The sequence below is a fragment of the Syngnathoides biaculeatus genome, chromosome 10, assembly GCF_019802595.1.
Source record: "Syngnathoides biaculeatus isolate LvHL_M chromosome 10, ASM1980259v1, whole genome shotgun sequence".
NCBI lineage: Eukaryota > Metazoa > Chordata > Actinopteri > Syngnathiformes > Syngnathidae > Syngnathoides > Syngnathoides biaculeatus.
The window spans coordinates 22,065,014-22,091,013 of record NC_084649.1 but is presented as its reverse complement, the minus strand read 5'-3'; the positions used below and the strand labels follow the sequence as shown (position 1 = coordinate 22,091,013).

At 43.3% G+C, this 26,000-nt stretch overlaps 1 protein-coding gene across 5 annotated transcripts in view; it reads right to left on the bottom strand.

Moving 5' to 3' along the window:
- Window positions 1-26,000, bottom strand: part of LOC133507228 (cadherin-22) — a 266,013-nt gene that overhangs the window by 30,870 nt on the left and 209,143 nt on the right. For all 5 annotated transcript variants that reach the window (XM_061832064.1, XM_061832062.1, XM_061832063.1 and 2 more), the window contains 4 exons: window positions 22,864-23,031; window positions 20,436-20,617; window positions 17,049-17,305; window positions 12,899-13,035 (listed from right to left, as the gene is read on the bottom strand). In XM_061832064.1, the coding sequence (XP_061688048.1) occupies window positions 12,899-13,035; window positions 17,049-17,305; window positions 20,436-20,617; window positions 22,864-23,031 (744 nt within the window). The remainder of the gene's footprint in view (window positions 1-12,898; window positions 13,036-17,048; window positions 17,306-20,435; window positions 20,618-22,863; window positions 23,032-26,000) is intronic.

Genomic DNA, 26,000 nt, shown 5'->3' with positions numbered 1-26,000 from the left:
CGGTGTTGGCAGGAACACAGTCATAGTCATTCAGGTGTTCTATAGGTAATCATTGTAAATTTGAAAATCATGGGTGTCCCGAAAATGTAGTGCTGCAGTGCTCAATGCGTCGATCGCGATCGAGGCAGTTTTGGTCGATTGCGAGACGCCGTGCCCCAAAAAAAAAAAAAAAAATAAAATAAAATAAAAAAAGTCAGCCAATGTTTCTGTAATTGCACAATTGTGATTGAAGAAGCCACTGCTTTCTTTTAGGCAGCACGCGGTACTTTCTCTAACAACGACCGCTGCTCCGCCACACTCTTTTTCCTAGTTTACTTTACACCCCTCCCCAACCTCGCTCTTAAAGACGTACACTATTAAACTATTACATAATCACAAATGTTACAGTACTTACGCAGCCCATCAATGTGTTTTATAATGACACCGTCCACCACCGTTGCTTTAGTTAGCAACACAGTCTGGGCAACGTAGAGCAAAGACGAGCTACACATGCTGCTCATGTTTACTTTGGATATTAATGGAGAAAGTTAAAGTTAGTTTTAAGATGCAATGACGGTCGGAGTATGTGAATAATCGAAGAAAAAGTGGTTAAATTGGACGAGATTTTCTCTTTTCCGAGTGGGAAATGTCTGGTCTGAAGCCAAAGTAGGAAGTGCAGGATGAGATGGTGTGTCATTTTAAAATCCCACCTTGGCTCAGCCTGATCCAGGATGAAAGCACAGACAATATAGTAAACAAAAAGCTAATTCTGTATTTTAAATATACATGTATATTTATAAATAGTATAACATATCACATAACATTGATAACATAACATTAGGAGCATCAACCCCCCCCCCCCCCGAGAGGCTGGCTGCTTGAAAAGTAGATCTTGGGGTAAAAAAAGTCTGGGCACCCTTGATGTAGTCTCCTTGACTGCCCGATACATGTCTATTTCATTTTGATCTGGGTGTTCAAATCAGTTAAAGAAAATAGTATTCAATTTCGGATAATCATTTCTCCATCCCCGCTTTTTGCAGTTTATGAACTTCCATTAATTGAGTCGGCATACATCAATCCACTGTGGTGTGACTAATCATGTATGAATTGTTGTAGTTGTGTATTTAGGACCAGATGTTCACTATATACCAAATTGAGATGATATATTTTTGAGCAACTTTATTTCTGGCTAAGAAGAAACAAATTGTTTGATTGAGTAATTGCTGTTAATTCATAGCCAGATGTTGAACAGACAGAGACAGAAAGCTGCTTTTTTTTCTCGTTAGGTAGCCTAAATACAGACACCAATTATTCAAATTTTTGCATCCAGTACGTCGCTAATACGCCGAGCGTATGAGGAACACGTAGCTACAAAGGCGTTTGTTTTATTCATTAGGATATTTAAGATAGATCACAGAGGACCAAGAACGCCGGCACTCGGGCAAACGCTCTTAATGGGCTAAAGTGTCAATGTGGGAGGTGTGAGGATGATACAATTAGCACAATCAAAAGCTACTTGAAATTACTGCGGTATCTTAGAACTTATTTTGTCCAATGTACTCACTAAACATTATATAGAGTATACGTCTGAGGACGCCAAATCTATACAGAATACACACATTTTTGAGTGTGTGCATGTGAGACTATTCCTGGTTGGAGATGGAAAAATAATGAGAGAATAAAAAGCGAAATGAGAGTTGTGTGTGCATCCGGAGCCGGCTTGTTATCCTGCTTGATTAGAGAACATTTTTAAATGACTAAATCGGCAGTCGACACTAGCGCAAGTACCTGTGAGTGTCAGCTGTTAAAAAAAAAAAAAAGAAAAAGAAAAAAACTTCTGCTAACAAGCCAGTGACAAGAAAACAACAACCAATGCGATAGAAAACTTAGCGCGTCGATGTCAACTGATTAACTGCACAAAAATGGGAACAATTAGGTGCACTCACTCTTGACAAAAACCTCATTCATATGCCGGGGGACGACTTACAATTAAAATTTAACAAAAAATGTCATGCTATGACAGTTAGCAGTAAGTTCATTAACAACCACCCACTCACCGCGTAACCTTTCACACTTGCTACTGTACTAGCCTAGCTCTCTAGCATGCTACCTACCGAGCTACCTTATTAGCTAGCTAATTGGTTAGTATGAAAACTACATAACGAAAAGATAAGGTACTACCTACCTGATTTACAAGCTCATTTATTGTCCAGCAATATACTGTACCAGCCTTGCTTACTAATTAAAAGTATCTGATCAACACCCCCAAGAGCTAATAACTAAGTCTATACCAAACTAGCACACTACCTAGCTAACCACCTTGCTAAACTGTTGACTTATCTAACTGGCTTTGATGATACCCAACTACGAATTTCCTAATGAACAGACTTACACCTTAAATTATTACTTACCAACCGACTTACTAACGTTGCTCACTAAATACTGGATGATGTCGTATGTATTTACCTATACCTACTGTTGGAGGATGCTTTTTTCCTCCGCATGTTCTTTTAATTTCGGGTAGTGAGAATGTTGGTCATCCAAACACAGTCTGGGGAAGATGAACAGTTTCTTTGAAGCATTTACTTACAGAATATTCCGGGCACTTACGAGTTACAGACAATGGCTGAAGAGAGCAGATCACAAGTCCAAAGGTACAGCGAGAGCAGACATCTCTTATCCTGTCTTAATGTCGAACCATGGGCGGTGTCTAACCTATTGCACAACATCGGGATCTTCACTCGACAAAGACTAGACTGTCTGAACTGGTTCTAGCTGGTAGTGCATTACTACAAAGTTTCCAGTATACAGTACATCAAGGTTAACTTATGAGGCTACGTGCAGAGGCGCGCAATATCACTCAAGGACACATCTGACCACAGAACAGAGCTCCACTGAGGACACGAGGAAGGAAGTTATGCAGTCATGACTAAATATGGCCATGAGACACACTTCACTACCTAACTACCGAGCTGAGCAATAAACTAACGAATGAACTGCTCACTCACCTACCTACCTTGCTCACTAGCAACATACAGTATCTACCTCACTAGCAAGCTACCTACTAACTAGCAGAGGTGCTAACCACCTACCTCCCTACCTATAGAGCTACTGTAACTGACTATCTCGAGCAGAAGCTGACAATAATAGCTAACTATAGCGACCCACCGTTCTCCCCGGCTAAAATGCAGAAGGGTTGTGTCAGGAAGGGCATCCGGCATAAAACTGTGCCAAACAAATATGCGTTCATCTGAGATGATACGCTGTGGCGACCCCTAACGGGACAAGCGGAAAGGAAAAGCTTCGCTCACTTATGACAAACTACTGTGAATCTACTTATCTCTGGCTAACTTGCTAATTACATACATGACTAAGATGCTACCTACCTATCCACCTGATTCACAAGATAACAAATTTATTACCACCCTAGCTACCAATGTGCGTGCCAAAATATCGAATTTTCTAACCACACCCACTCACCTAACAACCTTCGTCACACATAAATAGTGCAACTGACTTTGCGATGTTCTTAACATGCTAACAAACAAATGACCAGACAGACGGACAAACTAACAAACTTACGAAGTGGCCAATAAGCTAACTACGAAGCAAATTGAACTGACTTACAAGCTAACTCATTCTCACACTTTATATTGGAGATAATGCTCACCTTTCAGTGTATATATTTTCCCTAAATGTGAAATTATGGCTACAGCTCATGCGGATGTGCAAAAAAAAAATGTGATGGAAACAATTGCCACATTCTGCAACTCTCTGGTGCAATCCCCGCACAAACAGCATCGGGCCCACTGGCGTCCCGGGAGCTGATGAGAACACTGGCCGCCACTAATAGTATAATCCTCACATCAATGCAGCCCCCCCCCCCTTTTTTTTTTTTTTTTTTTTTTTTAATGGGACCGCATTGTGACGGAGCGGGAACGAGAACACAACAATGGGAAGCGCTGCGCCGGCACGAGATATCATTTCTGTCCTGCTAATTTCGTCTCCTCATTATGTCGCTGTCCCTGTTGAGCCCCAGTGAAAAGAAGCAATCATCCCATGTTACGCATTATACATTTCAATTTCCAGAATTGAAAACAGATTAAACAATGTAAGAATTTCCCATCCTTATCCAACTCGAGCCGCCGAAAAAAGAAAAGAGGGGTGGGGGGAAAGAAGAAGCTATCAAGTGAGACAGATTCATTCATGTGGACCAAGTGGTGCTGTTCTAAATGTGTCTGCTGATGGACAAGAAGAAGAAAGATTGTGTTGTGAAGATTGGTGCCATCTTTTGTGGCACTCACCAGCTGTTGTGCATGTTCCTGGGACTCAGTGTGCTGCACAGTGGCGCTAAATTACACTGACAACTTTGGAGAGAGGCGAATAAAACGCGAGTGATGTCTGTTACAAGAGACGGGTGGGGGAAGGGGTACTGAACCCAACTGATACGAGCTGTTCGGTCCCAGTACGACCGCTGTCAGTGTTTGGTCGCATTGCCGGCAATAAGTCAGACTCGGTTTCGGTGAGAGTTGGACTCTGCCAAGGCTGCTCTTAGTCACCGATTTTGTTCATAACTTTTACGGACAGAATTTCTAGGCGCAGCCGAGGAGTAGAGGGTGTCTGGTTTGGTGGCCTCAGCATCGCATCTCAGCTCTTTGCAGATGATGTGATTCTGTTGGCTTCATCAAGCCATGATCTTCAACTCTCACTTGAGAGATTCGCAGCCGGGTGTGAAGCGGCTGGGATGAGAATCAGCACCTCCAAATCCGAGACGATGGTCCTCAGTCGGAAAAGGGTGGCGTGCCCTTTCCAGGTCGGGTATGAGATCCTGCCCCAAGTTCAAGTATCCTGGGGTCTTGTTCACGAGTGAGTGATCGACAGACGGATCGGTGCAGGATCTACAGTGATGCGGACTTTGTATCGGTCCGTTGTGGGAAAGAGGGAGCTAAGTCGAAAGGGGAAGCTCTCAATTTACCACTTGATCTAAGTTCCGACCTTCACCTATGGGCACGAGCTGTAGGTCGTGACCGAAACAACAAGATCCCGGATACAAGCGGCTGAAATGAGTTTCCTTCACAGGGTGTCCGGGCTCTCCCTTAGAGATAAGGTGAGAAGCTCGGTCATCCGGGAGAGCAGGATGAGGTGGCTGGGGCATCTGATTCCGATGCCTCCCGGACGCCTCCCTGGTGAGGTGTTCCGGGCATGTCCCACCGGAAAGAAACCCCGAGGACGACCCAGGACACGCTGGAGAGACTCTGTCTCTCGGGTTTGCTTGGGAAAGCCTCGGGATCCCTCCGGCCGGAAGAGCTGGAAGAAGTGGCTGGGGAAAGGGAAGTATGGTTATCCCTGTTGAAGCTACTTACCCCGCGACCCAACCCAGAAAAGCGGTAGATATTGGACGGATGGATGGACGGATGGATGGATGGATGATCGCCGTTACTCTGTGGATGAGTGGGATCACTGAATAATCATCTGTCCTAATACTTTTGTTCAAACAGGTCCTTGGTTTATGATGTTCTGAATCTACGGGGTCAAAGCTGGAACATGCTATACTCTATTACTGAGCTATTGTAACACTTTTGTGAAGTCGTAATTATAGCGACTATTTATTTGAAAAACACTTGTCATAAATATTTCATCAAAGATCCCTTGTACACAGTGAAGCGCTAAGTGGGCCCTTATGTATACTAGTTTGACTGGAATGTAACAACTGAAAAAAAAAAAAACAAATCCATGAGAAATAAAAACATCAGACCAAAGTTCCTTTCTCATACCAAAAATGACCACAAATAAAATACAAGCTTTGCTATTTCAAACGAGGGTAGAACATTTGCACAAACACGATGCAATCCACTTCTATGAATGCCTGAACAGAACTGAGGAGGAAAAAAAAAAACTACTTGCCTTTTCCATGACAATTTTCAGACAAGAACTAGTTTTTTACCGCTATCAAGATTGAGCAGCAGGGAACAAGACTGTATCTCCTGACATCCTCTTGCTGCTCTTCATGTTAACACAGTTCCACACTTGATGTTTTAAAGGTGTGAGTCGCCAAACTAAGTCCAGAATATATGTGATGAAGAATCTTGGTCTTGACTCATAGGCAAGACCACAGTGGGCTCAAAATTTTGTTTTATCAAGACCTAAATTTAGGGGAATTTCTTCTACTTTTCTTTCAGATTGTCCCATTAGGGGTCGCCACAGCGTGTCATCTTTTTCCATTTAAGTCCATCTCGTTCATCTTCCTCTCTAACACCCGCTGTCCTCATGTCCTCCCTCACAACATCCATCAACCTTTTCTTTGGTCTATCTCTCGCTCTCTTCCCTGGTAGCTCCATCCTTACCATCCTCCTGCAAATTTCCTCACTCTCTCGCCCCTGGACATGTCCAAACCGTCGAAGTCTGCTCTCTCGAACCTCGTCTCCAAAACATCCAACTTTGGCTGTTCCTCTAATGAGCTCATTTCTAATCCTATCCAACCGAGAAACTCAACATCTTCATTTCTGGTACCTCCAGTTCTCCTTCCTGTTGTCTCTTCAGTGCCACCGACTCTAATCTGTACATCATGGCTGTCCTCACCGCTGTTTTATAAACTTTGCCCTTCATCCTAGCGGAGACTCTTCTGTCACATAGAACGCCAGACACCTTCCGCCAACTGTTCCATCCCATTTCTTCACTTCCTTACCACACTCACCATTGCTCTGTATTGTTGACCCCAAGTATTTGAAGTCGTCCACCTTTGCTATCATACCTCCACTGGAATGTCATCGGGACCAACTATCTTTCCATTTTTCGTTGTATTCAGTGCCTTTCTAACTAAATCCTTAACCGCCTCATCGTATTTTCCCATGAAATTCATGAACTAGATTTGGAATCAGAAATCAAGGGTAACGGGTTTTTCCAACTATTGTTATTTGATAACACAAAAATACTTTTAAAATCCTCAACTCCAACTGTACCAAAGTGGAGGACGCAAACCTTCCAATCGGTAAGTTGGACACCAAACGTTTCTTGTTTTTCAACCTCTTGAAAAAGAAATCACACAAAAATGCCACAAAACTGATCCCTACAAGTCTCAACTGGAGGGTCAGGTATCATTTTTGACGTACTTTTCTTCCCCCCTCTTTTAGACATCTCTATTAGAGACTAACTTGCTTTCCGAGTGGAAGAGTAGAACGTGATTGAGTACTCGCTGGCCTTTCCAGGAGCATCACAGCGGAGAATTGTCTCCTTCATCGTACAGCCATGACCTCTTGATTGAATTTGTCACGGCGACAAGTCGTGAAGCATTAACCCGCGTGGCTAACCTTCTCGGCACAAGCACTCTCGCTGATTTTTCACCTTGTTCTTCCGTGACATCCCGTGTTTTTTTTTTTTTTTTTTTTTGGGGGGGGGGGGGGGGTTGTGGGAATTACAATGGGACCAATGACTGTAACCTAAAGAGTGACATTATTGTTCCCCTTCTTGACAAGTCATAAGTGATTCAGTTTTTCTCGAGCTATTCAAAATTATCTATCCATTTTTTTTTTGCCGCTTATCCTCACTCGGGTCATGGGGAGTGCCAGAGCCTATCCCAGCTGTCAACGGGCAGGGTACACTCTGAACTGGTCACCAGCCAGTTGCAGGGCACATGGAGACAAACAGTCGCACGCACAATCACACCTAGGGGCAATTTAGAGCGTCCAATTAATGTTGCATGTGTTTGGGATGTGGGAGGAAACCGGAGTGTCCACCTGGAGAAAACCCACACAGGTGGGGCCGGGATTGAACCCGGGTCCTCAGAACTGTGAGGCCACACTTTACCAGCTGCTCCACCGTGCCGCCCTATTCAAAATTATATTGAACTGAATTGAACACTGAATTATTCCAATGTGTAAATATCAACGAGATATTAGCAATGATATGGTGATACATGCACATACAAAAAAAAAAAAAAATCACATTTATCACTGTGGAAAATGCACGCACTGTCATCGGAGATGTTTTTATTATTATTTTTTTTATTCGAAAGTTGTTGCAAGAAAAGTTTGATGTCTGTTTTTCGATTTTTCAATTCAGGGCTACGTGCTTGGGAACACACGCTGTTTTGTTATTTACTCTCTTGTATTGTATTTTGATGGCAAACTCACACACACATACACTAAGACGTTGCTTTTGTGTGTCAGATATATAAAGCTGAATCGTGTTTTGATGCTCTAAACCTCAAACTGTGCACATTTATTTGCCAGACAGACAATTTATGCTAAAGTGAATTTACTTTTCCCTTCAACCCTGCCAGAGATAAACACTTTCCAAATACAACCTGTATCTACCTATCTATCCTCGGGGTGAACCAACCTGTCTGGGTAAAAAGGGGAGAAAAAAAAACAACAACATTTCAGCGACATGATATCATACTCGCTATCAGAAAATTATATGTCAGTCTAACTTAGCCTGGTGTGTACGTGAAAATGTTTACAATAAAGGTTAGGCTCTGAGAACTTTTAATTGGATGAATGTCAAGATGGAGTACATTTGTGTTTGTGCGAAGTATAACGAGCGCAGGGTTACGTACTGTGCCCGCTGACATTTAGTGTGCATCTCGCGCTTTCGCAGTCCGGGTTAATCCCGGGGCTCAGACGTCGCTTGTCCGATAACGGAGATACGAGAGTTCAGAGGTGGCTAAAGGACGTACGGCGTAATTAAAGGCTGTGCTGCGGGGCTCCGGTTTTAACAATGTCCTCGGACAAGTTGACCCCCGTGGCATCGGCGGCCTTCACGGAGACATTTTATGGAAAACGGGCTTTCTGACAGTTTATATGCAATCGTTTTGGTGTCTGGAGTGCCAGAGAGTTAAATTAAACAACCAAGTCCCGTAATTCCCGGCATACGGACCGCACGCGGTTACAAGCCTCATTGAGTACATTTGTAAAGGAATTACCATTTGGTACATACATACACCGCAGCTGTGTAAAAGCCGCAAGTGCCCACATGGAAACCCACATTGAAAAAAAGAGATATTTACAAAGAAAGACAGTACACAGAAAGAGTTTAATGCTAGCGCCTCGCTAACGCTAGCAATGATGCTAGCGCTAACACTAACGCTAGCAATGATGCTAGCGCTAACGTTATCAGGGCCAATTAAAATAAAACTTAACGGTAAATATCACTTAGTAATGCCAGTAACACAGCAGCTCACTAATGCTAACGCCAGCACCGCACAAAATTTAGCGTCGCGCTAATGGTTACGCTGGCGCTGTGCTAACAGGACCAGTCAAAAAAAAAAAAACATACTGGTAAAAATCACTGAGACACGGCAGTAACATGCTAGCACAGTGTGAACAGGGCCAGACCGGTAAAGGTCACTTCCTCTGCACATGTGTATTCTACCGGTCTCACTCTTACCTTTTCCGCTCGAGTGCCCCCTTGCGGCCATTAGAAAAAAGAATGCACAAATTAGCCGCATCGCCGCATAAACCGCAGAGTTGAAAGCGTGCGAAAAAAGTCAGCACGGTAAATGCATCTGTGAGTTGCTGTGTCGGGATTCTGTGCAGAGTATAATTACAACATAATCACTCCTATACTGGGTTTCTCCAGCTATGACGCAGGAGATAGGCTTGCTGAAGCTCCAGAGTCACTTTCAAGCAACGTCCAGACAACATTGGTGGGATTACTACTTAAAAGCCAACAAGCGAGAAGAACTACACTGAGATTTGGTGGAAGCGGAGATTAGCATTAGCTCACAGGGTTCGCTTTTAATAAAGGGCTCATACCTGACTTCGTGTCAACACAGTTGGGGTGTATTTGTTTTGAATGAAAGGGAAAACACAATCCTTGCAAATTTTGTTGGGGCTCATGTGCGTCACACAGGGTCAAATTGTCACAGGAGGTAATTTCAGAAAAACAAAAACTATGGTGTCAATTAGGGCTGCACAATTGTGGCCCAAAAAAAAATCACAATCATTTTAAGTCATATTGTAATCACGATTATGCCTGATATTAAGGAAAAGTTTTTAATTGCACTACTTTTCAAATAACGATATGTAAGTGCTCAGGTGAAAATGATTCCTTAAATAAGAATCAATGATGGATAATAATACAAAAATAAATACAAAGAAAAGAAAAATCTACTTTACCAAGCACTATCTGAATAAATGTGCTATTACCGAGTGCAATCCCGAATTACAACTTAATAGAAACAAATATAGTTAATGCGTAAATCCAACAACATTAGGCTTTAAGCAGCAACTTTTCATTTCAAAATTTTCAATTAGGACTACATTTGACATTTTAAGATTTAATTTTTGAAGTTGGCCACGGAGCACTGTGCCCTTAATAAAGCCTTAACCATATGTTCGTCCCCCCCCCCGCCCCCCGTGGCTGGCTAAGTAGGTTCGGGCACTGCTACAAATGAAGCACTTTTCATATGCAGCAATGCCAAAAATGTTAAATGTAAAATAATTTCCTACGATCAGACCTGTTTAATCGTGGCAGCCGAAATCGTGATCGTGATTCAAATTCGATCAACTGTGCAGCCCTCCTGTCAAGTCTGCCATAATTATTGGTCCACTTTTATTTTAAATGTATATTATGTCTCATTTAATGAGCGGACGGTTAAATAGAGGGGGGAAAAAATCAAGAACAAAGAATAAATGTTGAATATATATATATATATATATATATATATATATAATATATATATATATATGAAAAAAAAGTCAACTCAGCGGCTACGGCCAAGAAAAAAATGTCCAATTTTACACCGGCTGTCCTGATGTTTTCATGAAAAAGATGTTCAATCAAATGAAGGCAGGCATGTGTTTGTTAAGATGAAAAATTAATTCCATTAGCATTAAAATGGGATGAAATTTTGAATACAGAAGAAAAGCAAAGAAGTCACCAAATTGCTTTGTGAGTAATAACGCAAAGAGTCTTATTTGCCCTCATAGTGTGCTGCCATCGATTATTGGACGAGTCATTACGTGATAAAAATCTCAAAGAAAAACACGCATTTAAAGTAGAAAAAAATCCCCACATAAAACAAAATAAATTAAAAAAACAGCATACGTTGTGAGCATCTATTCGAAGCGTCCATTTATGCTCAGCCAAGTCAATAATAATAATAATAACAATAATAAATCAAATAAAGACTGCAAAATTAGCTATGTTTACCATAATTTCCGGCCTATAAACTTTTTCCACACGCTTTCAACTCTGCGGTTTATGCGGTGATGCGGTTAATTTGTGCATTTTTTCTAATGGCCGCAAGGGGGCACTCGAGCGGAAAAGATAAGAGTGAGACCGGTGGAATATATGTGTCGAGGAGGTTACTTTTACCGGTCCAGCCCTGTTAGCGCTGTGCTAGCGTGCTACTACCGTGTCTCAGTGATTTTTACCGGTATGTTTTTTTTTTAACCAGCCCTGTTAGCGCAGCACTAGCTCTAACATTAGCAGGGTGCTAGCGTTAGCATTAGCACGTCGCTAGCGTTAGCGCAGCTGCGCTAGTGTTAAATTCTCTGTGTACCGTCTATCTTGGTAAATATCTCATTAATTTAACCGGCCCGGTTAGTGTTAGTGCTAGCGCGGCGCTAACATTAGCACTAGGTTTAGCGTGGGGCTACCATTAGCATTAGCACAGCGCTAGCGTTAAACTCTTTCTGTGTACCGTCTTTCTTTGTAAATATCTCGTGTTTCAATGTGGGCACTTGCGGTTTTTACACGGCTGCGGCCTATGTATGTAGCAAATGGTATTTCCTTTACAAATGTACTGGGTGAGGCTTATAACCAGGTGCGCTCTGTGAACCGGGAATTACGGTAGTCTTTTATGCGAAGAAATACCTGATTAGTCTTCACAGTTATGGACGATTTCTGAACTCATTGTTTGTATTTTTTTTTTTTTTTTTCCAAATTTCTATTGAACTTCTTCTGTGATAGGAATGCTAAGCGGCAACATTCCCTTCTCCACTCTGGCATTTTCATCAAGGTTAACCTCGAGAAGACATTTTATTTTTATACTGTACTTTAAAATTATCATTGTTACACTTGTACAAATGTTTTATAATGGAAAATTGTGAGTGAAAATGTGACAAATAGAGTTCCTTGTGCTCAGCCTTAAAAGTTGTTCCACAAGGCTAATTACATTCACGATCAGAATTTTTAGAATCTTTAGTGGAACGAGACCAAAGAAATTAGCAAGTCGAGGCCCATTATGTCATATTTCAATCGGCTTGTAAAAGAGCTTTTGTATCTACTGTTAATAAATGCGATATTTCAAATTGCCCGTTCCTCGCCGGCGGCTCGAGAGGGAGTCAGCAAGTGTTGAAGATTTCTTTTTGTTCGGCGTGTGGCTGACACGTGCCAATCATTGCGGCATTTCTAACTTTCAGAGAGCATTATTTGCTTCCATTTGGAGTTTGGATGACACCAGCAGAGTGCGTCAAATGATTTTGCTCTTGACGCTCTTTCACTGATTTTCCATTGACTTGTTTAGAGACAGAAAATAGAACGGAATTGGAGTGTAGACAAAAGAAAATTGTGTCTTTAGTCATATGTCTGTGTAGATCTTGGCCACGGTAATCCGCAAATGCTAAATGTTCTTGTTGGAATGTCTTGCTTTCTAGAAATATCCCAAAAAAGACTCGGGCAATAATGACGTTAGACTGACGGGATGTAGCTGGTAATAGCCTCTTTGATGTCATGTCATTAGCACGATGGCATAAATGTCTACCATTTTTTTTTTTAATTTACTGTCACAATATCACGACTCAAATGCAGCTTTAAGAAGCAAGAGTAATAATTACGTTGACATGGAAAGATGAGATTGAAGATGTGCTTTCCAAAGCTTGCCAGAAATAAATGCAACCACACTTCCCTTAGTGACACCTCAGCCATATGTCGTGGGATGAGGCAAATATCGCGAAAGGAGTCCGAGGACACGTACCTGCTTCCACTGCCGTCACGGTGATATTGTGCCAGCCTGCCGTCTCACGGTCCAAAATCTTGTCCAGCGTGATGGCGCCGGAGTCAGGATGGATGTGGAAAATCATGCTCTGGTCGGTGCTGCGATCGATGGAGAACCTTGAGCAAACAAACACAATTGACTATAGGTTACCGTGGGAAAAATTCCAGGACACATTTTTAGATATTTCGATTTCATCTTGCATATTTGAATAAATATTTCTGATACATATTTAAGTCTCCCCCCCCCCAACTAATTTGACCATTTTCACCAGGAAGTGAAGACCTCCCTGTTCTGGAACAGTTTCAACCCTGTCGCGATCTTCCTAATAGCGTCCCACGACAAGTCTCAAGGCATCTCTAATGCTTGTCACTTTTTTGTCTATTCAGCTTGAGAAAAAAAAAATCATACTGCACTCCAGAAAAACAAACACATAAAGGGCTTTCAGTGGCTAAAACGGGTCCCGGTGAAAACACAACTTGAGCGGCGGTTATCCGATGCGATTGTGATGTGTGGTTAGCTGGCTAACCGCTTACGGCCATGCTACCCTGAGAATGGCCGATCTCGGAAGCTAAGCGGATTTGGCCCTGGTTAGTACTTGGATGGGAGACCGCCTGGGGATACCAGGTGCTGTAAGCGTCTCTCCCTGGCTAAATGCAGAGGGGTTGGGTCAGGAAGGGCATCCGGTGCCAAACAAATATGCGTTCATCTGAGATGACATGCTGTGGCGACCCCTAACGGGACAAGCTGAAAGGAAAACAAGAAGTTAGCTAGCTAACTGTTGTTGAAGGGAAATTCCGATGGTTGGGATTAACGATCCATCACGACAATGTGGTGTTTTGAGAAGATTTTTTTTAATCGGCAACTACGAATTTTCATGGGCGCCGCCATTTTGGCGAGTCACATGAACCTACGTGCGCGGATGTGACGTAAAAGGCGCGGCGATAAAAGTTAGCTTACGTTGGGAAACAATTGTGGCCAGCTCTGATTTTTGATTTATTCTCATCTGATGAAGAAAGAGCTGAATCGGTTGATCGGGAAGACGGAGGAATACGTCCATACAGATTTGACCCTGCGGCTGTAAATAATGTTGAATATTCGGATTATTCTTCGGACGGGAATGACGCGGAGTATGACGAAAGAGCTCCGGAGGCGGGGCCATTCGCGAGCCTTTGTCGCCGCGCCTATTACGTCAAATCCGCGCACTAAAAAAAAAAAAAAACATTACATGAGAGAGGATTAACATCACATTGTCAAGGCACCGTACACATGACGTGACCTATTGGATGCATTGTTAATCCACACCACCGGAATTTCACTCATTGTGGTGCGTCACATTTCAAAAACATTCTGTCCACTGACCAGGGACGTTACATTGCATTTATTTTTTAATCTGTGTATTATTTCTTTGAATCAAATTTACCAGGCTGAAATCAAAGCAGGTTGTTGAGCTGAAAGTCAGCAATCCCTGCCAAAAAAATTTCGATAGAAATTCTATAGAAATCTCCAGAATTCTACAGAATTTATACAAAACAACTTGTTCTATTGAACTTTGCAGTGATTTTGTATAGAATTTCTACAGAATAATAGAATTTCTCTAGAAATTCTACAGGACTTGAGTCCTAAAGTTCTTTGGAAATTCTTTAGAAATGTTCTATAGAAATGTTTTAACAGGGATGTGAAGCACTACACCACTGATAACTTTTTTTCTTGCAACCAACCCAAGTAAACTTTTTTCCCGACTCCGCAGCGCAGAAACAACAATTCCTTTCCTTCCATACATCTCTTGTTCCTTTTAATCCGCTGAGCTGCAGCACAAAACTGTGAACTTGACCGCCGCGTACCTACCCCCCCCCCCCCGCCTATAAATAAGGATTTATGTTCTTATAATGTGACAGGACTCTCTTTTTCCAAAGTTGTTGTCGATCCGGGATCATCTTTTGACAGGCGCAGCTGTCTGCCAGCTGCTTGATTTACCTGCTGGAATATGCGCGATGATGCTTTTAGCTGCGGCCCATTTGAAGCTTGTGGCAAAGCGCGGCGATAAATTTTTGCCACCGCGCGGGTGTGTTAATTCAAACTCGTTGCTCAGGCTGCATTCATATGCAGGTCTGAAAGAGTGTGTGTATGTGTGTTACTGGAGCGCCAGAGGCCGTGGGCTTGCCAACTTAGCCCAGTTGGTGGCTTTTGGCCAGCGTCCCCCCCTCCTCCCATCCACTTAATCACCCATTCATTTGCTCATGCGCACACATAAACACGCAGGCGCCCATGTAACACACGCGCACACACACACGCAGCCTCTCGCAGCTCCCGGCTGCCCGTGAACGACAACGCTGCCAGTGTGTTGTACTTTATTACACCTGGAACCTGGGAGCCTCATGCATTTTTAATGGAGGTAATTTGCACAGGCCCCCCGCAAGTGCCAGCGTTACACTCCCGTCAGCGACACTGTCTTAGCCCTTATCTGCTCCCCCCGCCCCTCGCGCCAGCAATTGCTCTTCCGAGGATGCGTAAACCCAAGACCTTGGTACAGGAGATTACTCGGCGATATCGTCTCTTATCATGCGCCGCGACCGTGGAGAAAAAAAAAAAAAAAGGAAGACGATGAAGCTCCATCCATTGCGCGGTTGGAGATGAAATCGGCTGCCTGTGCGCGCTTGCCCCCGCCGGTGAATTATGGGGTCTTTTTAAACCCATTTTTCATGACATAAATTTGGTTCCAATAAAAATTGTATTTACAGCGGTTAAGCTCGGAGAAAGACAGAACAATTGAGTTGCTTTTGGCGTACTGTCGTCACATTCAGCGGCGGCAATCCTGTTTTCCATGCACGCTGACGTCGATGTGAACCCTTTTCTCTTCGCTTTTCTCGCATTCACTTGTACACCAAATGTACGACAAATGAAGCTTATTTCGTCCAATAAAAGCAGACATAGGCCCAAGTTTTTCTCAGGCATATTTGATACTGTAAAGCAGGGGTGCTCAATGCGTCGATCGCGGGACGGTGGGGCGTTAGCCAATGTTCCCTCTAAACTGCGCGGATGCTAACTCTAAAAAAAATAAATCCAATGCAAATTGAAAGTATACCATACAGCTATTTAGTTTGTGCCATTTTGCAATGTGATTAAATGAGTGTGGGATGACTGCTTGTTACATCCAATGGCTCAATTCTCATTCATACTGTAAAAAAATGAAGCCACTGGTTTCTTTTAGGCAGCACACGGAACTTTCTCCAACAACAACCGCTGCTCCGCCACACGTTCTTTTTCGTAGTCTACTTTCCACCCGCCCCCCATCCCGCTCTTAAAGGCGTACACTCATAATTACAAATGTTACAGTACTTACGCAGACCATCAATGTGTTTTATAATGACAGCGTCCACCACCGCTGCTTTAGTTAGCAACACAGTCTGGGCAACGTAGAGCAAAGACGAGCTAGACATGCTGCTTATGTTTACTTTCGATATTAATAGAGAAAGTTAAAAAAAGAAATGCTGTTTTTTCAAGATGCAATGACTGTCGGAGTATGTGAATAATCGAAGAAAAAGTGGTTAAACTGGACGAGATTTTCTCTATTCCTAGTGGGAAAGGTCTGGTCTCAAGCCAAAGTAGAAAATGCAGGATGAGATTGTGTGTCATTTTAAAATTCCACCTTGGCTCAGCCTGATCCAGGATGAAAGCACAGACAATATAGTAAACAAAAAGCTAATTCTGTATTTTAAATATAGGAGGCAACATAACATTAACCTTAAAATGGTTTGCGAGCATCATCATTCCCCCACCCCCCGGCTGCATGAAAAGTAGATCTTGAGGTAAAAAAAGTCTGGGCACCCCTGCTGTAAAGATGCATTCTGACACAGAACATGCTCGGGAGCAACATCTAAACGCTAAAACCGTGTATGTGACATTTACAATTACAGAGTGTATAAGTAAAAGCAGCTTTTGCCTGATGTGCTTTAAGCCATCGGCAATATTTTATGTTTCGAATGACATTTCCCAGTTCAGTGGCCACATGATTGTACCCTGTGTAGCAAAGTAGTTCACTAAAAAAAAAAAAATACCTGTTCGAAGAATTCCAAGGAAAGAATTGCCAGTCACCCCAACCAGTGTACACACTGCAGCCCACTCTTCATACCTGACCGGTTTGTTTTTCACATCGGGGTCTCGGGCGGAGACGACGCCGACCAGCGCTCCCACTTTGGCGTCCTCCTGCACCTCCATGACGGCGCCGTCCACCGGCTGAAAGAGCGGCGGCTCGTCCACGTCCGACACGCTGACGCGGACTATGGTCTGGTCCCGGAAGGAGCCCAGGTCCACAAAGCGAGGGTCCACGTGCTTATTTACAGCCTCGACCACTACGTTGTGTGTGCGCTTGCTCTCGAAGTCCAGTGGCTGAGGGGGACAAAATATGAAAATAATCATAATAAGTGCGTTGTCTCAGTTCAGGTTGTCAGACACTCATTAAGATGTTGTTGCCCAGAACACTGGCAAAACTCAGCAACAAAGAAGTCATTGTGCGGATTTCCAACAAAGAATATTGAATCACCCTAAACAGAGCGAGAATGATATCATCCATATTTTCGAGGCAAGTTTGAAGAAAAATAACAGAAAAGCGTGCGATGTAGAGCAGTGAAGCGGTAAGAGTGGAAATTTCGAAAAGGCCAACACGAGAGAGGGAATTTACATATGGCTCAAACTCCAAATATCTAAGCATTGACTTTTCCATCCATTTTCTTAGCTGCTTATCCTCACAAGGGTCGTGGGGAGTGCTGGAGCCCATCCCAGCTGTCATCGGGAAGGAGGTGGGGTACACCCTGAACTGGTTGCCAGCCAATCGGAGGGCAAATCAAGACAAACAGCCGCACCCATGATCACTATCACACCTCGGGGCAATTTAGAGTGTCCAATTATTGTTGCATGTTTTTGGGATGTGGGGGGGGGGAAACTGGAGTACCCGGAGAAAACCCACGCAGGCATGGGGAGAACATGCAAACTCCCCACAGGCGGAGCCGGGATCAAACCCGGGACCTCAGAACGGTGAGGCCAACGCTTTCCAGCTACACCATTGTGCCCACCTGCATAGATTTATTTTATTTTTAAATTTACTTCATTTTAATTTGGTTTTACTTTACTTTGGTTTTATTATACAAAGAGTCCATATTTATAGTACAGCAAGAAATATTAACATTTTACCTGAGTTAATAAAAGGTTTTGATATAGATAGTTTGTGCCTGAAACATTTTAACTCACTGAAGTGTTTCCTTCGGGAGTTATAAAAAAAAAACTAAAAAATTGGAAATTAGAACAACTTGGAAGTCAACCAGCAGATTATGCGGAACTTTGAAATTTCCTCAATACATTTATGCATTCAGTATTTAAGTAAATACATTTACATTTGGAAAAACACGGGGGACAGAAGAAGCCCATTTCTCTCCCTCAAGGTATAATTTATACTAATTAGCCCGACGAGTCCCATCGGACTCATTAATGGGTAAATGTTTGGATCTGTTCCAGGACCAAAAACCATATATGCATGTAAAACTCAAGTATCAAAATTACAAAGGAACCACCCAATGACTGTATATACAGTAAATGAATCCCCACGTATTAGTGGTTCAAAATTCACTCATTTGTATATTCGCAGATGTTATGGGGGAAATGTAACTTCCATCTTCCGTTGTCAATGAAAACCATCCATCCATTTTCTTTGCCGCTTATCCTCACGAGGGTCACCTGGAGTTTTGGAGCCTATCCCAGCTGTCAGCGGGCAGGCGGCAGGGTACACCATGAACTGGTTGCCAGCAAATCGCAGGGCACATAGAGACAAAGAATCGCACCCACAATCACACCTCAGGGCAATTTAGAGTGTCCAATTTATGTTGTGTGTTTTGGGGATGTGGGAGGAAACCGGAAAGAACCCACGCAGAACATGCAAAGTCCACACAGGTGGGGCTGGGATCGAACCCGGGTCCTCAGAACTGTGAGGCCAACGCTTTACCAGCTGCTCCACTGTGCTGCTCCCCACATATTAGTGCTTCAAAATTCACAGATGTTTTGGGGGAAACGCATCTTCCATCTTCCGTTGTCAATGAAAACGTTCAAACGAATTAACACGACTGCTTTAGCGCCATCTGGTGGCAAGTTAATGCTAAGATACAATGTTGAAGTGAAGTGAAGCGTTTTATCAAAACAAAAATAGTGCTTTTCTGCCATCTTGTAGCATCTACTTGCAATCATAGCACCTTTGGAGGTACATGAATTACTTTTGCAATCGCGGCAAATACTGCTTTAGCGCCATCTGGTGGCAAGTTAACGCTAAGATACAACGTTGAACTGAAGTGAAGCGTTTTATCCAAACAAAAATAGTGCTTTTCTGCCATCTTGTAGCATCTACTTGCAATCAAAGCACCTTTGGAGGTACATGAATTACTTTTGCAATCTCGGCAGATACTGCTTTAGCGCCATCTGGTGGCAAGTTAATCCTAAAATACAACGTTGAACTGAAGTGAAGCGTTTTATCCAAACAAAAATAGTGCTTTTCTGCCATCTTGTAGCATCTACTTGCAATCAAAGCACCTTTGGAGGTACATGAATTACTTTTGCAATCGCGGCAAATACTGCTTTAGCGCCATCTGGTGGCAAGTTAACGCTAAGATACAACGTTGAACTGAAGTGGAGCGTTTTATCGAAATAAAAATAGTGCTTTTATGCCATTTTGTAGCATCTATTTGCAACCATAGCACCTTCGGAGGTGCATGAATTGCTCGCCATTTGGGGTGGGGCTTGGTTTGCGATCGCGGCAAACACTGGTTTAGCGCCATCTGGTGGCAAGTTAATCCTAATATACAATGTTGAAGTGAAGTGAAGCGTTTTATCAAAACAAAAATAGTGCTTTTCTGCCATCTTGTAGCATCTACTTGCAATCAAAGCACCTTTGGAGGTACATGAATTACTTTTGCAATCGCGGCAGATACTGCTTTAGCGCCATCTGGTGGCAAGTTAATCCTAATATACAACGTTGAAGTGAAGTGAAGCGTTTTATCAAAACAAAAATAGTGCTTTTCTGCCATCTTGTAGCATCTACTTGCAATCAAAGCACCTTTGGAGGTACATGAATTACTTTTGCAATCGCGGCAAATACTGCTTTAGCGCCATCTGGTGGCAAGTTAACGCTAAGATACAACGTTGAACTGAAGTGGAGCGTTTTATCGAAATAAAAATAGTGCTTTTATGCCATCTTGTAGCATCTACTTGCAACCATAGCACCTTCAGAGGTGCATGAATTGCTCGCCATTTGGGGTGGGGCTTGGTTTGCGATCGCGGCAAACACTGCTTTAGCGCCATCTGGTGGCAAGTTAATGCTAATATACAACGTTGAAGTGAAGTGAAGCGTTTTATCGAAACAAAAATAGTGCTTTTCTGCCATCTTGTAGCATCTATTTGCAGTCATAGCCCCCTTTGAGGTGCATGAATTTCTCGCGGCAAATAGTGTGCACAGTATTTCGCTTTTTTGTTCACGTACCTTCTTGATGGAGACGACAGCTTCTTGGCTCAGGGCGTCGGTGGTCACCTTGAAGAGGTCCCCTCCTTCCTGGATCAGGTAGCTCATGTCCGTGTTCTCCCCCATGTCCGCGTCCGTGGCGATGACCCGGCCCACCGGCGTGCCCACCGCCGCGTCTTCCGACACCGTGAATTGATACATCTCTGGCGGACGGAGGAGTACGGAATAAAACTGATTCGATTGCAAAGGACGTAGTTTGCGGCGGTTCCTTCCCGACATACCCTGCACGGTCTACCTGTAGTAATATTTCATTGGATGGTTTAAAATGTCACGACACCCGTAAAATCTGCCATGACAAAACGGTTTAGAAAAGGGCAATTATGAGAAAACAGTGAATTCCTTTACCCACACACTCGTCCTCGCATTTTCCCCCTTTTTATCAAGGCGGACTAAATTCCGAGTCTGTCGGAGCGGTGAAGTCATTACCCTTGCGAGGTTTATCCCTTCCACTGCACAAACACGATATAGCAAGATGTAAAAGTTATGAATACGGAAATAAGAAAAGACACATGAGGCATATCGAGTTCAATCCGGCCCTTGAATGAATTTGCTCCTCGAGATGGAACAGAAGTAAAAAAAAAAAAAAAAAAAGAATTACTTGTCTGTTAGCGGTCACAGTTGTCTTCTTGTCGGAAAAAAGGAGGTATTGTACATCTTTGTCCCGTGTTGGAGCTACGCTGTACACAAAGGGAATTTTGACTTGAATGCAGAAGCTAAATTAAAATCAAGCAGCCTAGCGTGGCGGCCATATTGACGAAGCTCATCAATAGACCTGACTTCTTTTTCAGTATTTCAGTCACAACACATTGTTCGCTATCGCAGATAAAAGGCGGGCAAAAGTTACAATTATTTCTCTTTGAGGCCTAAAATTAATGCCAGGCTGGGATTTGAAAGTCATGACCTCAATCTGAATAGTTTTAGGGACAAAAGTATCGGATGAAAAAACAAGTGCACGGGCTTTTTGGGATGATTTACTTTCAGGTCTGAGTTGATCCTGAAGCCCCGCCTTCCTGGAGCAGGACTGTCCTTTGATTGGCCAGCAACTTCACCACATGCGAATCATTGCACTGGCCAAATTTTAAATAGAAATATTTAAATATATTTTCAGGAGTTGTTTTCGACAGGGTCAATAGTTATTTATATTCTTTGGAAATATTAATTTTTTATTTGGAACTCTCAACACGCACATTATCCAGCTGAAAACAGATGCACAGTATTTGAGGGACCCCAAAATTTGTGTTTCCTGAAAAGTAAAAAATATCCAACCATCCATTCATTCATTCTCTTTGCCGCTTATCCTCACAAGGGTCGCAGGGAGTTCTGGAGCCTATCCCAGCTGTCAACGAGCAGGAGGCGGGGTACACCTTGAACTGGTCGCCAGCCAATCGCAAGGCACATATAGACAAACAGTCGCAAGTCACAACCACACCTTGGGGCAATTTAGAGTGTCCGGACTGTGAGGCCAACGCTGTACCAGCTGATCCACCGTGCTGCCAGTAATAATAATAAAAAATCTATATCTATGTATATATGTGTATATATATATATATTACACCCCAACATCTAATGTTGGGGACCGTTGTATCGTTCCTTCATGCTCATTGAGAGGAAGGGGGTGCAAGCCTTGACCTATTTGTGAAAGCCAAATTAATGATTTCAAAGTTGATTATTGGACATTCGGCGGCACGGTGGCACAGCTGGAAAGCAGTGGCCTCACAGTTCTGAGGAGCCGGGTTCAATCCCAGCCCTCCCTGTGTGGAGTTTGCATGTTCTCCCCGCGCCTGTGTGGCTTTTCTCCAGGCACTCCGGTTTCCTCCCACATCCCGAAAACTTGCAACATTAACTGGACACTCTAAATTGCCCATAGGTGTGACTGTTTGTCTCTATGTGCCTTGCGATTGGCTGGCCACCAGTTCAGGGTGTACCCCGCCTCCTGCCCGTTGACAAATGGGATTGGCTTCAGCACTCCCCGCGACCCTTGTGAGGATAAGCGGCTAAGAAAATGGATGGATGGATGAATTATTGGACATTCATGACTAAAACATCACATAAAACTAGCCACCCATGGACATTCTCTGCAACAAGGATGAATAATGCAATTGAGTCTACTTCAGTGCTTCTTAGCATGATTGCGCCTGTATTGCTGCAAAAAAAAAAAAAAAAAATTACATGCATGGATGGTTGAAATTATTATTGTGGAATGAAGAAAATTAGGACATAGACCACCTTTTTGAAAACCAAAAAATATGGTCGGCCTAGTTAAAAGCACCACGATACGTCTGGCTTTCTCGTGACAGCCCGCCGAAATATGTCAAATTTTCACAGCGCGATCATTTCGGACTTTGAACGTCTTTACCTCAGGAAGAGGGTGAACGTGTCGGACACTCACTCTGCGGGAAGCGGGGCGGGTTGTCGTTAACGTCCGTGATCACAATGGTCACCGTGGTGGAGCCGGAGAGGCCGCCCATTTGTCCGGCCATGTCCGTTGCCTTGACGACCAGCTCGTAACGATCCTGCGTCTCGCGGTCCAGATCTGCCACGGCTGTCATTATGATCCCTAATGATTGAGAAGGAAAAGAAAAAAAAAAAAAAAAGAGGCAAAAGAGAGCGAGAGAGAGAGAGAGAGAAGGAAAGTTGGATTCAAATGGATACGCTACAACTTAGCACTTGAAGCTAACACGACTCCCCAAGCTCCCACAAATGTCAACATCAGGCAAGCAGTGCATTACGGACTACATTATTTGCATAATATATGTCGGTTTATGAAAGCTGTATGTAAAGCTATAATCTACGTCGCAAGAACGTGGCAGGTACCTCAAAGCCAGAACCGCTTTTACAAAAGTCGTACATTTCCAAAGGGCAATCAAGGGACACCGAGAAAGTGACAAAAGCTCAGCGTGAACATTATTATGCACATCAGGCAGCATAAACGCGGGCAGGCTGTGTTTTTATGGAACGTCCTCGTGGTGCAATCACGGAAGCGTTGCCAGTGCAGCAGGTTGGGTTACGGAGCTAAATTGTTGATCCCGTAGGAAATTTGGGAAGGCGTCCTCACAAGAATTTAGCGGCGTGAAATCGTGCAAATGGACTATTTTTCAAGTCGACAACATGAGGACGCTACGCAGGGACGGGAAAAGAAATGGGGCCGTTTCTCGCTCGTTGAAAAGAACAGATAGGTCATGTCGTTGGTACCGTTACTTTAAAATAGAGATTTTCATCAGATGTCATTTAAGGGGCCCTTGTTTACGCCCTTATGTCCCCCACGTAGGCCTCCGAGTAGTCAGACTCCGCGTCATTCCCTTTCGAAGAACCATCCAAATATTCAACATTATTGACAGCCACAGCTTCAAATCTGTATGAAAGTATTCCTCCGTCTTCCCAGTCAAACGATACTTCTATTTCTCTATCAGACGAGGATAAATCCGACAAATCAGCGCTGACAATAACTGTGTAGTGTGTCATGAGCAAGGCCGGACCACGGCCGAGGGGGGTGTGTGATATTTAAGTTGGAGTCTTGTCACTGGTTTTTGCCAGTTCGTTGCATATGCTTTCCCCATCCGGGGTTACTTTTTAGTCCAGTCACGCTTTTGGTTATGCTCTTTAGTTGACTCATAGTTATCGGACATTGTTTCTTGTGTTTTGGATCCTGCCTTCTTGGACTGCGTTGTCGTGCACAAGTTTCGTTTACAATAAAACCCACTGAACATCATGTCCTCGTCTTGGAGTCCTGCATTTGGGTCCACCCGTGCACCGTTGCCTCGTGACGTGTAGGAACGAAGTAGCAATGACATGACCTATCTGATACATTGTTTTTTTCAATGAGTGGCCTTCCCCTTTAAATGACATCTACAAAAGTTCAACTTGGTCCAGGTGATCTTTAGTATTGATTTCATGAAGCTAAACATGCAGCGATGTCGGTACGTTGTGGCAGAATATGAATTGTGTACAAAGTACATTAGAAGACATGTCAAGACTGACTGACTAATTTGCTGGAAGAGCTTCTCTTTCAAAGACATTTTGGTCAAAAACGGTCATATTTTACGTCTGCGGACGTCTATGGCACTTTGCTCAACTGGTGTACAACCGTTTGTGTTGCTTGATTCAATACTAAAATAAAGGAGAGAGGGAGCGCAACAGTTTTACTCAGAACTAATCTGATTAACCCTCAATAGTCGCAGTCACAGGCAAATGATTACATAGACAAACAGAGGAAAATCTGGCATTTTCCAAAGATTTATGGATGTTCTATTCCGGCCTTGGCAGAGGTGAACCGAATTCTATTGAGGGGCATTCTCGTGACAGACTCTTTATATTTTTAATCTTGTGTTGACCTTAAATTCAATCAAATGCTGGCAGATTTTCAAAAGTTCACAAAAATACCCTCCAAAATAATCGTTTGGCCCCAAATAATCCTTTCGTCCTTGCTTCATTCCCCCCCAAAAAAAAAAAAAAAAAGTTTCTGTAGAACTTTTTAGCAGTATATGCAATGCCGCTTGCCGATTTTCGGGTGAACAGAACCCAGCGTGGTGCCGTATTTAGATACCTGTGCCTCGGATATGTTTTGTTTTTTAATGAGGTTGCGCCCGGAGGAAATCGCGTATGCCGGCTGCAACGTTCGTAAGCCGGCTGCGCACGTGCTGTCGGCCGATTTTGAGCCCGATGAACTAACTGCTTCTGAACAAAGCCAAGAAAAGTCAAGATTATCACCACAGACGTGATTTTTCTGTGGTTTGCTGTGTGTTAAGAATGACTTTTCCTCACCGATCTACTCAGTAAACAGTCAGTACACACTGTGCGTACCAGGCTTTAAGGATCGCTCTTTCCCTTCATACTTTTTATAATTTCCGTCCAATTTTAAGCTTCACGTTTTAACTTTTGGAGCCAGAGAAGCAAAAACGTTGTCCTTCTTGGTGCAAAAGAGACCTTCTCTTCTCTGGCCCCACAGCATGAGAGTTAGCTGCTTCACTTTGCACTCATAATCTAATTCCCCTCCTCGCCCGGGGATTATCCACATCAGAATCTATTGATGCTTTTCCGTGGTTTAGTGGCGTCTCGCTCCCCGAGGGCCGCCTCGCTACGCCGGGAATACAACTCAATGATTCAAGTCACAGTTAGCCCTTGACCGTGTCCTACGAGCAGCCAAAATGTAATACATGCCGCGATGCAGTTAAGGAGATGACATGGGCCCCCCCCACCCCCTTCCCCATTCATCAAATGCCAGAGGGGACGCCTCGAAATCCGGACGGAATCGAAGTTGAAGCCCTGATCAACACAATGGGGAGGCTTCATGTAGATGAGGTTCTTATTCATGGAAGCAGTCAGTTTAGCAATGTGTGATCCACATCTCAATGCGTGCTCCGCCGCTGAAATATTCCTCCAATTTTACCGGTTGTGACCGCGCACACCAACTGTGAAATAAAGCCCCAGTACGCATAATATTAATTTAATATAAAAGACACGGAAGACATTCTAATCATTTTTTTTGCGTGTGTGTTCTTCTCCCTTTCCGCTTACCAGACAAAAGAA